This window comes from Balaenoptera borealis, assembly GCF_965194805.1.
Source record: "Balaenoptera borealis genome assembly, chromosome: 3".
NCBI classification, from domain to species: domain Eukaryota; kingdom Metazoa; phylum Chordata; class Mammalia; order Artiodactyla; family Balaenopteridae; genus Balaenoptera; species Balaenoptera borealis.
Window position 1 is genome coordinate 168689700 of NC_138866.1, and position 16544 is coordinate 168706243.

The 16544-nt window shown below is 37.3% G+C and overlaps 1 protein-coding gene across 2 annotated transcripts in view; it reads right to left on the bottom strand.

Annotated features, from left to right (window-relative positions):
* The window catches only part of CCDC7 (coiled-coil domain containing 7), a 324264-nt gene that overhangs the window by 258426 nt on the left and 49294 nt on the right, over nucleotides 1-16544 (bottom strand). For both annotated transcript variants that reach the window (XR_014242606.1, XM_082385250.1), the window contains exons 8-9: nucleotides 11182-11243; nucleotides 10037-10093 (exon numbers count right to left, since the gene is read on the bottom strand). Coding sequence is in view for 1 of the 2 variants with exons in the window: in XM_082385250.1 (XP_082241376.1) it covers nucleotides 10037-10093; nucleotides 11182-11243 (119 nt within the window). In the remaining variant the exon portion in view is untranslated. The remainder of the gene's footprint in view (nucleotides 1-10036; nucleotides 10094-11181; nucleotides 11244-16544) is intronic.

Here is a 16544-nt window from a genome sequence, read left to right on the forward strand (position 1 = left end):
TAGGCTTTGCTTCATTCTTTAAAAGTCCCAATATAAATAAATTCTCTTAATATTCATTTGTATTTTATAGTCATGAGCTATATTATACTTACCAAAACATAAATAAAAATATATTTATAGTTTAATGAATAATTACAAAGCAAACATCCACACAACCACCACTCAAGGTCAACAATTAGGCACCTGGGATTGCCAATATCCTAGAAGCTCTCTATGTGGCCCGCCCCATTCATAACCCTTTCCTTCACCCTATAGGTGCCTACTATCCTTTTTTTTCTCATCTTTATATCTTTTCTACCCTTGTTAGTATCCTTAATGAACAGAGTTAAGTTTTCCTGGCTTTTAACTTATCATAAATGAAAATACTCTACATATTTAGGACTTCATTCAGTCAATAATATGTTTGTAAGATGAATGATGTTATCAGCAGCTAGATTTCAAACATATTCATTATGATATGCTTTTCCAATGTATGAATAGACCACAACTTATTTATCCATTCTACTCATCACAGATATTTGAAATCTCCAATTTGGGGACTATTACAAACAAAACTGGTATGAAAATAGTCCAAGAGTTTAACGACATGACATCACCAAGACAGCAGAGTAGGAGACCCTAGCCTCTGTCCCCCAACAAAGATCAACAATTGACGGTTTAACAGATTAACAATCAACAGTTCCCAGTGACCTGCTCCACTGAGGAGCCCAGCAGCTTTTACGGCTGAAGAAACCAATGGCCAGCACAGCTACTGCAGACCCCCTCAGAACTCACCAGCTTTCACCCCACAGCTGATGCCAGCTGCCTGAGTCCCTCCCTACTCCTCTACCCCAACCACCACCATCACTGGAGCCCAGGAACCATGCCAGCGGCCAGCCCAAGCCTCCGTGGCTGAGTGAGTGTGAGACACCAGCCTAAACCTCTGTGGCTCATGTAGACCATCACACGCTTACACAGGGCTAAGCCACTCCAGCTGTACACCTGCATGATCCCAGCCCAGCTCGTCACCAATCGCCACTGCCCTATGCATACCCATCGGGAGACTGTGCAGTCACAGGAGAGCACACCAACAGCCAGATCCCCATAGCTGCTTGTGGGCCCAGATCAGGCTCTGTCTTCTGTCACCGACCTGCACCACTGTACTCACTTGCAGCTAGCCCCTCCAACTGTGCACCTGCACACCCGTGGCCTATCACCAGCCTCCACTGCTGTATGCCTGTTGTGAGACCCAAAAGCCACAGTGGTGCACACTGACCACAAGGACTCCTGAGCTGCCCGTGTGCCCATAGTTGACTCCAGCCCTTGCTGCCTGTCCTGGCCCCCGTCACAATGTGTGTGTTTGTACCTGGCCACTGCCGCTACACAGGCACTTGCGGCTGGCCCTCACAACTGAGCGTGTGCATACCACCAGCTCTGGCCACTCCCACTGCCTGCCCTGGTCCCTTGTTGCTGTACCTGCAGACAATGCTGAGGACCCCAACAGCCTGTGCAGCCTCTGAAGACCCCCAAGACACATACCAAGGACCACACGGTTGTCAGTGCTATGGACTACAATGGCCTGAGCAAGTGCGTCACAATGCCCCTAGCCAATCCCACCACATGTCCCCACACCTGGCACCCACAGCACTACATGTGGGGTGATGGCGTACTTGGGCTCTCCCCCACCTGTGGTTGGAAATCCTTCCTTACTGAAGTCACTCCATAGAGTCAGGAAGAGATGACTGCTTCTTCAAATGTGCAGGTGCCTACGCAAGGACACAGGGATCACAACAAATCAGGGAGACATGACTCTACCAAAGGAATACATTAAGCCTCCAGTAACTGGCCCCAAAGAAATGAAGATACAGGAAGCACCCAACAAAGAATTCAAAATAATTGTTTTGAATATGCTCAGAGAGCTAGAAGAGAACACAGAAAAAGAATTTAATGATATTAGGAAAATAATACAAGAACAAATGAGAAGTTCAACAAAGAGACAGAAAACATAAAAAAGAACCAAACAACTTTTTGAGCTGAAGAATACAGTGAAATATATATATTTTTTAAAAAGTGAAACTACCTCAGACTAAAAAGCTTCTGCACAGAAAAGGAAACCATCAACAAACTGACAAGGCAGCCTTCCGAATGGGAGAAAATATCTGTAAACCATATATCTCATAAGGGGTTAATATCCAAACTACATAAAGAACTCATAAAACTCCATAGCAAAAAAATAATAATCTGATTTAAAAATGGGCAGAGAACTTGAATAGACCTTTTTCCTAAGAAAGTATACAAATGGCCAACAGGTACATGAAAAGGTACTCAACTACACAAATCATCAGAGAAATGCAAATCAAAATCACAATGAGATATCACCTCATACCTGTTAGAATGGCTATTATCTAACAGACAAGAGATAACAAATGGTGATGAGGATGTGGAGAAAGGGGAACCCTGATGCACTGTTGGTGGGGATGTAAACTGGTACTGCCACTATGGAAAACAGTATGGAGGTTCCTTGAAAAATTAAAAATAAAACTACTATATAATCCAGCAATCTCACTTCTGGGTATATATCCAAAGAAGATGAAATCACTATCTCAAAGCGATATGTGCTCTCCTGTGTCCATTGCAGCATTTTTTTGGCCGCACTGCATGGCTTGTGGGATCCTAGTTTCTCGACCAGGGATTGAACCCACGCCATGAGTCCTAACCACTGGACCACCAGGGACCTCTGACTGCAGCATTATTTATAATAGCAAAGACATGGAAACAACCCAAATGTCTACAGACAAGTGAATGGATAAATACGCGCACGCACACACACACACACACACACACACACACACACACACACACACAGTGGAATATTATTCAGCCATTAAAGAGGAAATCTTGCCATTTGCAACAACATGGATGGACCTTGAGGGAATTATGCTTAGTTAAATAACTCAGACAGAGAAAGACAAATACTGTATAATTTCACTTCTATGTAGACTCTAAAAACACTGAAATGATAGAAACAGAGAGCATAATGGTGATTGCCAGGAGCTGTGGGGTGGAGAAAATTGGGAAATGTTGGTCAAAGAGTACTTTCAGTTATAAGATGATTAAGTTCCAGGGACCTGAGGTCACAGCACGGTGACTACAGTTAATACTGTATTGTATACTTGAAAGCTGCTATGGGAGCAGAGCTTTAATATTCTCTCCATAACAATGCCAACAACAAAATGGTAATTATGTTAGATAAAGGATATGTAAAAAACCTTATTTTGGTAAGCATTTCACAATATATATGCATATCAAATTGTTATGATAAACACCTTAAACTTGTACAATGTTGTATGTCAATAATATCTCAATAAAGCTGTTAAAAAGAAAAAGAGTTTAAAGGTATGCACATCCACAACTTAATTAGATAAAGAAAAGCTATTTTTCAAAGTGATTGTGCCAATGTATACCTCACTCACAGTTACATATCCTTGCCAACACTTACTGTTGTCAGACTTTTTTTTTTTCTGGCCACACCACACAGCCTGAGGGATCTTAGTTCCCTGACCAGGGATTGAACCTGTGGCCTCAGCAGTGAAAGCATGCAGTCCTACCCACTGGACCGTCAGGGAATTCCCTTTCTGGTACTGATTTTTAATTTAATTGTTTTGGGGTCTGAAGGCAGACATTATATGACTTCTATTTTTTAATTTGTTAAGGTGTATTTTATAGCCGGGAATATGATCTATTTTGGTGTATGTACCATGTGAGCTTGAGAATAATGTATATTCTGTTCTTGTTGCATGAAGTAGTCTATAGAGGTCTATTTTATCCAGCTGAATGATGGTGTTGTTGAGTTCACTAAGTCCTTACCAATTTTCTGCCTGCTGCACCTGTCTACTTCTGATAGAATGGTGTTGAAGTCTCCTGTTATAATAGTGGGTTCATCTATATCTCCTTGCAGTTGATCAGTTTTTGCCTCATTTATTTTGACTCTCTGTTGTTAGGCACATACACATTGAGGACTATTGTGTCTTGTTGCAGAACTGACTCATTTAGCATTAAATGCCCCTATTTATTCTTAATAAATTTTTTTTTGCTCCAAAGTCTGCTCTGTTCAAATTAATATAGCTACTCCTGCTTTCTTTTGATAAATGTTACCATTATCTTTATTATTATTTATTATTAACTTTATATTTAAAGTTGTAGACAATATATAGTTAGGTCCCAGGAAAAAAAAGTCAGTACCAGAAAGACGACATGAAAATCCCAACATATTTTGGCGATTAGGTAACATACTAAATAGCGCATATGACAAAGAAGTCTCAGAGAGACTAAAATACATTTTGAACTAAATTAAAATGAAAATGTAACATCAAATTTTGTGAAATGCAGTAAAAGGGAAATTTATAGCATTGAATGAATACATCACAACAGAAGGAAGATCTCAAATCAATAATCTAAGCTTCTGCCTTTGGAAACCAGGAAAAAAAGACCAAATTAAATCTGAAGTAAGAAGAAGAAAAGAAATAAAAATTAGAGCAGATATCAATGAAAATAGGAAATTACAGAAAATCAATTAAACCAAAAGCTGATTCTTTGAAAAAAATCAAGAAAATGAGTAAGCTAAGAAAAAAGAGATATGACACAAATTACTAACATCAGAAATGAAAGAGGGGACATCACAACAGATCCCATGGACATCAAAAAATAATAAAAAGATTATGAAAAACTTATGCCAATGAATTTGATAATTTAGATGAAATGGACCAATTCCTTGAAAGACACAATTTACCAAAACTCACACAAGGAGAAAAAGATATTCTGAATAGAATATATATTTTATATATTAAAGAAACTGGATCAATAATTTGATATCCTTACAAAACAGAAAGCACCAGGATCAGATGACTGCACTGGCAAATTCTACCAAACCTACAGGAAAAATTATACCAGTTATCTACAATCTATTTCAGATGACAGAAGCAGAAAAAACATTTCCTAACTCATTTTATGAGGCCAGTATTACTCTAATACTAAAACAAGACAAAGACATTACCAAACAAGGATAACCACACACCAATATCTCTCATGAACACAGATGCAAAAACCCCAACAAAATATTAGCAAATTTAATCTGACAAGGTATGGGACAAATTATACACCACAACCAAGTGAAATTTATCCCAACTGTACAAGGCTGGGTCAATATTTGAAAATCAGCTAATATACCTATCATATCAATAGTCCAAAGAACAAATATCATATGATCATTTCAAAAGATACAGAAAAAGCATATGACAAAATCTAATACCCATTCATGACAGAAACTCTTTGCAAACTAGAAACAGAATAAAACACCCTCAACTTGATAAAGAAAATCAAACAAAATACCTACAGCTAACACCATACTTTTTAACATTTTTTTTTTCGGGATTGATAGATCCCTTATTATTATTATTATTACTTATTTATTTATTTTTGGCTGTGTTGGGTCTTCGTTTCTGTGCAAGGGCTTTCTCCAGTTGCGGCAAGCGGGGGCCACTCTTCATCGCGGTGCATGGGCCTCTCACTGTCGCGGCCTCTCTTGTTGCGGAGCACAGGCTCCAGATGCGCAGGCTAAGTAGTTGTGGCTCATGGGCCTAGTTGCTCCGCGGCACGTGGGATCCCCCCAGACCAGGGCTCGAACCTGTGTCCCCTGCACTGGCAGGCAGATTCTCAACCACTGCGCCACCAGGGAAGCCCAACATTTTTATTTTATATTGGAGTATAGTTGATTTACAATGTTGCATTAGTTTCAGGTATACAGCAAAGTGATTTAGTTATACATATACCTATTCTTTTTCAGATTTTTTCCATAAAGGTTATTACAGAGTATTGAGTAGAGTTCACTGTGCTATACAGTAGGTCCTTGTTGATTATATTATATATAGTAGTGTATGTATATTAATCCCAACCTCCTAATTTATCCCTCTCCCCACCTTTTCCCTTTGGTAACCATAAGTTTGTTTTCTAAGTCTGTGACCTACAGCTAACACCATACTTAATGGTAAGATACTAAATGCTTTCCCCCTAGATCAGGAATAAGACAAGGATGTTCCTTCTCACCACTCCTATTCAACATCATGCTAGAAGTCCTAGCTAATGCAATAATACAAGAAAAGAAAAGAAAAAGTATAAAGTTTGAGAAGGAAGAAGTAAAGTTGTCTTTTTTCACAGATGGCATGACTGCCTGTATAAAAAAGGTGATTCCCAAAGAATCACCAAAAATCTCCTGCAATGAGTAAGTGATTACAGAAAGATTACAGTATACGAGAGTAATATACAGAAGTAAATTGCAATTCCTTTCTTATATACCGGCAATAAACAAGTAGAATTTGAAATTATAAACACACCATTTACATTAGTACTAAAAAACTCAATACTTAGGTATTAATCTAAATAAATATGTACAGGATTTATATTAAGAAAAAAAACTAACTCATGAAAGAAATCAAAGAAGATACACATAAATGGAGAGATAGTCCATGTCCATGGACAGGAAGACTCACTACTGTTAAGACATCAGTTCTCATCAATTTGATCTGTAGATTCAATGCAATCCCAATCAAAAACCCAGCAAGCAAAAAAAAAAAAAAAAAAGGGGGGGTGGACTTGCCTGACAGACCAGTGGTTAAGACTCCAGGCTTCCACTGCAGGGGGTGCAGGTTCGATCCCTGGTTGGGGAACTAAGATCCCCTATGCCACACAGCATAGAAAAACAAAAAAACAAAACAAAACAACAACAACAAAAACCCAGCAAGTGATTTTGTGTGTATCAACGAATTGATTCTAAACTTTAAATGAAAAGGCAACAGATCCAAAGAATAGAATACAATACTAGAGAACAAAGTTGGAGGAGTGACACTATCCAACTTCAAAAACTTACTATAAAGTTACAGTAATCAAGACAGTATGGTATTGGCAAAGAACAGAAAAACAGATCAATGGAACATAACAGAGATCCCAGAAATAGGCCTACAAAAATATAGTCAACTGATTTTTGGCAAAGAAACAAAGGCAATTCAATGGAGAAAGGTTAGTCTTTTTAACAAATAGTGCTAGAAAAACTGTACATTCGCATGCAAGAAAAATTAATTTAGACACAGACTCAATTCAAAATGGATCATAGATTTAAATGTAAGAGGCAAAACTATGAAATTTCTAGAAAATAACATAGGAAAAAGTCCAGGTTACATTGGGTTTGAAGATGACTTTTAGGCACAACAACAAAAGCACAATCCATGAAAGAAAAGTTCAACTTCATTAAAATTCAAAACTTCTGTCCTACAAAAGACACTGTTAAGAGAATGAAAATATAAACCACAGACTGAGAAACACATAGCTGATGAAGAACTTGTGTCAAAGATATTCAAAAAACCCTTAAAACTCAACAATAAGGAAGCAAATGATCCTCCCATTTAAAAATAGGTAAAAGATCTGAACAAATACCTCACCAAAGAAGATATACAGATGGCAAATAAACACATGAGAGGATGCTCAACATCATATATCATTAGGGAATCACAAATTAAAACAGATAAAATTTAATTTAATTAAGAAAATGATATAACACTATGCACCTTTTAGAATGGCTTAAATCCAAAATTCTGACATCAAATGCTGACAAAGATGTAGAGCACCAGAAATTCTCATGCTCGTTTCTAGTAAAAATACAAAATGATACAGTCCCCGTGCAAGACAGCTTGGCAATTTCTTACAAAACTAAACATACTTTTACTATATGATCTAGCAATTGTACTCCTTAGTATCTACCCAAATGAACTGAAAAACTTCTGTCTGTAGAAACACCTTTGTTTATAGTAGCTTTATTCATAATTGCAAAAACTTCGAAGCAACATAGATGTCTTTCAACAGATGAATAGATAAACTATGGTACATCCATACAATAGATTACTATTCAACAATAAAAATAAATGAGGTATAAAAGCATAAAAAGACATGGAGAAACCTTAAATGCATATTGCTAAGTAAAAGAAAGACCGCATAATTTCAAATATATGATATTCTCAAAAAGGCAATATTCTAGAGACAACAAAAAGATTAGTGGTTGCCAGGGATTCAGTGGATGGAGGGAGAGATGAATAGGTAGAACATGGGATTTTCAGGGCAGTGAAACTATTCTGTATGATACTGTAATGGTGAATACATGACATTATGCATTTGTCACAATCCATAGAACTGTATGACACAAAGATTAAACCCAATGTAAACTATGGACTTTAGTTAATAATAATGTATAAATACTGGTTTATCAGTTTTAACCAATGTACCACACTAATGCAAAATTTAATAATGGAGGAAATTTTGTGCGAGGAGTGGAGTGGAAAATGGGTATATGGAAACTCTGTACGTTCTGCTCAATTTTTCTATAAACCTAAAACTTCTCTAAAAAAAGAGTTCATTAATTATGAAATGAAGCAACATCAAGATTAAATGATAGTCTAAAAAACAAAAAACAGAATGAAATTCAAAGGTAGCTTTTGTCTTATTGATTAGGCTATGGAACCTAATAGAATTTAGGGAATGAGAAGGGAAGAACAGAATAAAATTTCACTGGAGAAGATGAAAAAGGGTACTTTTAAGAGAAAAAGAGTATACAAGTGAACAGGCAGTACTGAGAAAGAGTAGACATATACCAGTGGAGCCCAAGGACTGAGACAGCTGCCATGGGAAAAGAAACTGAGGAATTTGCAAAAGGGTTTTCTCCACACTGTACAATGTAACCCTGTCCTCTGCTTCCCTTAAAAATTACGAGTAAAATTTCTACTATCATACTTTATTATTTTAGAACTTGGTTTTGTGATTGGACAATGTGTTCCATTGGCCTATAAGTGGGCACAGAGGCTTCTGTTTTTGTCCATGATGGTGCATCAGGGACCAGAGTTACCTTTTCACTTTAAACCAATTAAAAACTGGACAAAATATATAAAACAGCAATATTCAGACACTGGAAAACAGAAGGTGCAATGCAGTAATTCCTCACAGAAGGAAAACAAAGGATGGCTCTATGATGACCCCAGCTTACTGCCTGGAGTTTCCAGGCCACAGCATAAGGAAGGGAAACCCAGACAAAGTTTACTGGTTTCCATGAGTTCAGAGACAAAGTTTAGAGTCTGGGGAGGCCAAAGCAGCTAGAATTCACAGCGCACAGTATCAGACGGAAGACAGCTGCACAGATTGAGGGAGAGAGAGCTGCACAGATGTGCAGAGGGTTCCCCTTGATGCAGAGAGAGGCTTTTACTATCTACTCCAAAGCTCTAGACACCTTTCTACCCCACCTAGTCAGGCAGGGCTGCCTCAGATCAGAAGTCTCTATAGGTCTTGGGAGTAATGTAGAATGTATAGCTACCCTTCATTTAAACATGGCAACGTTAGGGTTTAAAGCTGAAGTTGAAAGAGGGAAGGATTTCCATCAACTTTTTTCAACCAAATCTTATTTTCTACTTCTAAAAATATATTCCACAGCATACATTACATGATTGTTTCAAAATTCTCTCCAGTATTAAGACATAAATAAAGCAGTTTCTCCTTTCTGTTGACAAGTAGTCAGAAGTTTGAATTCTAGAAGTTTGAGTTCTTAGCAGCTCTTTATATTCACGAACTGATAGGTACTCAGCTGCAGTCAAAGCACCAGTATATATGAGATAATCTACAATTCATAGTAACAAGATGTGCAAATGACCTCTTAAATTTATCACTGCTCCACCTCTAAGGCCTACCACCTCTGAAACATTTTTGTAGCATATTCTCATTACAATAAAAAATCCTCCATTCCTAGTAATAACATGGTACTCTTTAAAAATGAGTCTATTTTTGGTAGCAAGTAGCTAACTAGGAATTTCAGTATTTCCTTGATCGCCAGCTCAACTGTATGGCTCCAAACTCCAGGGAATTTATGTTGTAACTTCATAATTATTACTTTAAATTATAGAAAATTATAGAAATTAATACACTCAACAGAAGTTATTAATACAATGATGCTTAATGAGTGGAAACTTACGTGGCTCAGTCGCAGAAACACCTGTAATTTCTTCAGTTGAGTGTGTTTTTATGAATTCTGAAATAACAGTGAATTTGTCATGAGTTTCAATATGAATTATACTTATTAACTGAGTTTAAATTTTATAGTTTTTATTTTAATAACTCATTCAAGAGAACAAAAATTTTAAGAAAAACAACTGAGCTGTCTACACTGTAGACCCTCCCAATCAGCCAACAAAGTGTAACATCTAAAAAAATGTGTGTAACAACTGAGTGATATGAACTCATCATTTTCTCAACAAAACTTGTTTTTCCTCTTATATTCTCCTAGTTAATGTTACCATCATCTAATCTCCCTTCCTTTCATATCCAATCACCATGTTTTGCCAATTTTATCCCGTAAATATTTCTCAAATCTTCCCCTTTTCCTCTCTTTATTTGTGCTCTAATATAGGCACTTATCACACATTTAAGGTACAGCAGTAACTTCCATTTCCTACTCCCAATCCCCAAATCTAGCTTCTCAATGTGGCCAGTAGAATCTCTCTAAAGTAAAATTCAACATGTCACTTCCCTAGAAAAAATCTTCAATGATTCCCTATTATATATGGGGGAAAAAATAAAGTATTCCTAAAGCATTTAATCCCTCTGCCTAGGCTCTTTCTTATCTTACCCCTACCTATTACTTCACACTTTAATACCATTCCAGTGGTATTTCCCTATTTATGCTGTTTCTCATGCTATACCCTCTTCTTAAAGTACCAAATATCTCCCATCTTCACTTGACAAAGTCCTATTCATCCTTTAAGGTTGCATAAAACCTAAATAACTCCCTCAGGTTGAACAAGCTGGCTTTCTATGGACTCACTGCAAATTACACATACCTTTATCATGCATTATACTATATTAAATTGATACATAATGTGCTTGTATCCTTACTATGTTGTGGATTTTGAGGGTAACAACCAAGTGTTATTCATTTTATACACTCCCAGAATCTGGAACATAATAAGAACTTTTATTGAAAATATCAACTGCTATTGAATATCTTTGAATTTATCATTGTATAATTTTTATGGCTATAAATTTTTAAACTTTAAGTCTCAAAATGTTGGTGTATTTAGGAAACCCTATAAAGGCTGGACTTGTATAAAATATTACCACCTTCAATTTTCTGCTGTACAGCTTCATAAGTCTGCACTTCTTCTGGTGGAATTTCACTATCCCTGTTAAGATTTCAATAAATAAAACATACTTATTTATTATCGAAGATTAAGCATTTAAATTACACTTAAGAACTAGAATATATGCTCTAGACATATGCAGTTTATAAAATAAAATTTAACATGTTCTTTAACCTTTATTCACAGACATTAAATTATCCAGTAGCAAGAAAACAAGTAAAAAAGTCAAACTATGTAATTCTATGAATTCTATGTATTCCATGAACATAATTTGGTATACCAACAACAACATGAACAAAAATAATAAAACTGTATTTGGTAGAAGCATGAGATTTCTTTTTACCAATGTATTATTAATGGTGTAATCAATTGTTAAGAGCACAAGTTCTAGAGTCAAACTGCTTGGCTCAAAACCTGCTGTAAATTACCCACTTACTAATTATGTGGCCTTGGGTAAGTCACTTAACCTGAGGCTCAGTTTCTTCATCTATCAAAATTGGGGTATTAGAGTACTTATTTCATAAAGTATTATAGTTGTAAGGACCAAAGAACACACGTAAAGTTACTAGGAAAATACCTAGCACATATCAGACATTTAAATTTCAGGTATTAATATTAATATATAGCCTGAAATTAATTTCATGCCTCACAATAGATAGCTCAGGTTAATATATCTGAACCTCTGAACCAAGGCTCTATTATGCAGCTCCCACTGAAGCCAACTCAAGTATCACTGCCTTCATTCCTTTAAGTCTAGTCATTGACAGATGGAGAGATCAATAAAGTAACTGCATAATAAATAGTAGCCCATCCTAATTATGGGTACTTTCTATTTTAACACTGTAAAATAAAAGGGTTCTGTGTATGTTTAATGCTAAAAAAGGTTGTTTATAAATGTGAAGTTTTACTTGGGTAAGTTACTATACTAGATATGGTTAGGGATAGGAGAACAAATGACTTGGAGTTGATTTAATTCAGGTATTCATAAAAATTACTCATATTTATTTACTGTTTATTACATGTGATAGGAAATATGTAGATGTACGTGACTGGTTCTGATCTTGAGGAAGTGACAGTCTTGACAGGAAAACTTACACATGAATGATTAAATTAATAGCTTATTAAGTTAAATTGGTAGCTAATTATTGATTAATTCATAATAAAATTATTAGGTATATTATTTGATGCCAAACAACAGGGGACAAGAAAGAAGTAACAAAGGAAGAGATCACTGTAGGACGGGTTTCTCAACCCCGGCACTACCAACATTTTAGACTGGATAATTCTTTGTTGTGGGGGACTGTCCTGTGCATTTTAGAACGCAGCATCTCTGGCCTCTACCTAGTAAGTGCCAGTAGCATTCTCCCACTCCTAGTCGTGACAACCAAAATGTCTACATACAAGTGTCCTCTGGGGCACAAAATATACCCCATTTGAGAATCAATGCTATAAGGGAATAGCTCTACCATGGCACTCTATCAACATTACACAGATCCACAAAGGCTTGACAGCAGTCAGACCCAAATCTTAGTAGAATGCCCTGAAATTTCTGCTGGAGAAAGAGAAGATAAGCCTGGTGAAGACTCTCCATGAGGCAGTTTTCCATTCCTGTCTTGTGGAAGACTAACACAAGTTCACTTCTCATCTATCTCCCTAATTTCAGTTGAGCACAGAGCTTTCTACCCCTCTCTTCTTTACAGCCCAGTTGAAACCTCTGTTAAGACTATAAAGCTGCATACAGCAGAAACTAACACAACATTGTAAATCAACTCTACTCCAATAAAAAATAATTTTAAAAAAAACTAAAAAGCTGCATGGATGTAGTTTACATTTTGCTCCTTCATGGCAGAGCAACAAATCGCTTGTGTGGCCTGTCATCTGGTCCCTCCTGCTCTGTGTCGTCCTGTGGAACTAGGAACACAGGGAGCTGACACCATGCTGATCTTGCTCTTGCTGTCTGTATAAGTAATTCAACACCATTTGTGCCCACTGTCTCCGTACCAGCCTAATATTTGGAAGTATGACAAGCCAATCTCATAGCTGCCACTGTGCTGCCACTTTGGGGCTGCCTGACTGCTTGCCAATCATGTAAACAAAAGCATGTTTAAAAAATAGTTTTTAAGATACAACAATGAAAGGGGATAGAAAGTACCGAAGAAGTTTAGCGGAATGAATTGGAAAGAATTGGGTAGATTACGAAGTTTATAAAGATTATAACTCAGATCTACTAAGTGAGACATCTCAAAATATGAATTCTGTTCAGGCTGACGTCTTGCTAAGGGAAAAAAGGTCTGATACTCATACAGATATTCATATACTGGTATGACAGTAACACTGAAATTCTCCTGATCCAATTGGTAAATAGCTCTGCCCCATGGTAAATGGGTAAATAGCCAATCAAGTGTCTGCCAACTGCCCTCACCCCTTGACCTTCCCAGGATCCAGCACCTAAAGGAGTAATCTTTAGCACAACAAATGGTATACAGAACCCTGCTTCACTGCTAATATTTATTCTAATAAGTTGGTGCCCATATTATCCTGGTTCTTCATATTTTTGGTATTCACCAAGAACAAGACAGTATATGCCTGAAGAATATAAATTACATACACGCACACATGCACACCATTTTTTTTTCTAGTACCAAAAAAACTTTAAAAAGGAAACTTTAAAAAGGACTGGAAATAAAAGCACAGTAGAACTGTCAAATAAAGAAGGGAATAGACTAAGAAGGGCTGGCAGCAAAGCAATGGATAAAAATTACAGCAAACCAAGGAAATAAAGCTATACTAAAGATTCCTGTTAAACTAAGTAAAATAGAATTATACATTTTCCTAAAATATCTGATACCACAGTAAAATAGTTTCTTGCACTCTATATGGCTGGCTAAGGGTGATTTTATGAATGATTCATTACAACAGATAGGATATTAGAAATAACTGGGTAACTAAATTGGTTGAATAGAGACAACGGTATTAAAGAGACATCTTACTCCAAATGCATGATTTCAAGTAGGCCTTCAATATCACCAGGTAATCAAAAGATATGTTCCTGTCCATTCACTCTTCCATTTAGTGACTATTACAAATCCTCATCTCTCTTCTCAAAACTCCCATCTTATCCTCACTCTCAGCTGATAACCTTTCTTTCTACTTCCCTGAGAAGACTAAACCAACCAAAAGATAACTTCCACAGGCTTCTACACCACATCTACCCTATATCAGCATCTGCACCCTGATACTCTGCCTTCCTACCTGGTTTCATACATAATTATCCTAGCCCCTATTCCATCTCCACTCACATATTCAACGATACCGTCCCAGCAATTCCTCTTTGACTCTTTTTTTTTTTTTTTTTTAAAGAAATTCACGTTCTTTTATTTATTTATTTATGACTGTGTTGAGTCTTCGTTTCTGTGTGAGGGCTTTCTCTAGTTGCGGCAAGTGGGGACCACTCTTCATCGCGGTGCGCGGGCCTCTCACCATCGCGGCCTCTCTTGTTGCGGAGCACAGGCTCCAGACGCGCAGGCTCAGTAATTGTGGCTCACGGGCCCAGTTGCTCCGTGGCACGTGGGATCCTCCCAGACCAGGGCTCGAACCCGTGTCCCCTGCACTGGCAGGCAGATTCTCAACCACTGCGCCACCAGGGAAGCCCACCTCTTTGACTCTTTATATCATAAATCTTTTCCTGTCTAATGGGTCATTCCTATTAGCATACAAACATTCTGTTATTTTTCCTAATTTATAAGAGCCTTATTTTGTCCCCACTTCCCTCCAGCTACTATGCTATTTTTTTCCCCCTTTTGCAGCAAAACCACTCCAAAGCATTGTCTATGGTTACTGTCCCCAACTGCCCTCTGTCCAGAGATTTCTCATAACAACTGCTCTTCTCAAGGTCATCAAATGACATCCTTTCTAAATCCATTGGTCAGTTCTTAGTCCTAATCTTCTTGACTGATCCACAGCATCTGACATCATTGACAGTCCCTTTGCATAGTCTTCCTTCTTCATTTATCTTACAGGACAGCACATATACTGGTTTTCTTTCTGCCTCACTAGGTCACTCCTCATTCCCCTTTGCTAGCCCCTCCTTTTGTCCCAGACTTCTTAATGTTGGAAGGGTCCCAGGGATCAGTCCCTGGTCCTCTCTTCTCAATTTACACTCACTCCCTTCATGATATATCTACCCTTAAGTTCCATCCATATGTAAACGGCATCCCAATTCCTATTTTCAACTTACATCTCTCTCCCGAACACCAAAACATATATGTAATGGCTCACTCAAATACACCTAACATTTCTGACAACTCAGAATATCCAATATCTTCAAACCAGAACCCCTGATCTGCCTCCTCAAAACTTGCTTCACCTACAGCCTACCCCAGTGAAGGTAGTATCAATTCCATCCTTCTGGCTGCTCAGGCCAAAAGCCTTGAACTCATTCTTGGCTATTTTTCCTCTCACATGCAACATCCAATCCATCAGGAGAGTTTACTGACTCCACCTTCAAAGTATGTCCAGAATCTCAAAGCTCACCAACTCCACCACAACCACTACCCTGTTCTGAGCCACCATCATCTCTTCCATGGATTACTGCAAAAGCCTCCCAACTGGACTCCCCATTTCTACTCCTGACCCTGTATAGTCAATTTTCAACACAGCAGTCAGAATGGTCCTTTTGAAACATATGTCAGATCATGTTACACTCTGCTCAAAACCCTCCAGTATCTCCCCAATGATAATCAGAATAAAACCCATTTTTTTTAAGAAGACCTAAAGAGTCTTCCATTTATTTCCTGTCAGGACCTTTTCAAGTCTGGAATAGTTTGCGATCAGGAACAAGACAAGGATGCCCAATCTAGCCTCTTTTATTCAACATAATATTGGACATTCTAGCCACAGGAATCAGACACAAATCAGACAGCAATCAGAAATAAAAGGAATCCAAACTGCAAAGGAAGAATTAAAACTGTCACTGATTGCAGATGATATACTATACATAGAAAACTCTAAAGACTCCACCAATAAACTATTAGGGCTAATAATTAAATTCAGTAAAGTTGCAGAATACAAAATTAATATACAGATATCTGTTGCATTTCTATGCACTAATAAAGCTCTATCAGAAAGAGAACTTAAGAAAACAATCCCATTTGCAACTGCATCAAAAATAATGAAATACCTAGGAACAAATTTAACTAAGGAGGTGAAAGACCTGTACTATGAAAACTAAGAGAGTGATGAAAGAAATTTAAGATGACACAAATAAATGGAAAGATATACCATTCTCATGGATTGGAAGAATTAATTGCTAATGTGCCCATAATAATCTAAAGCAATCTATGG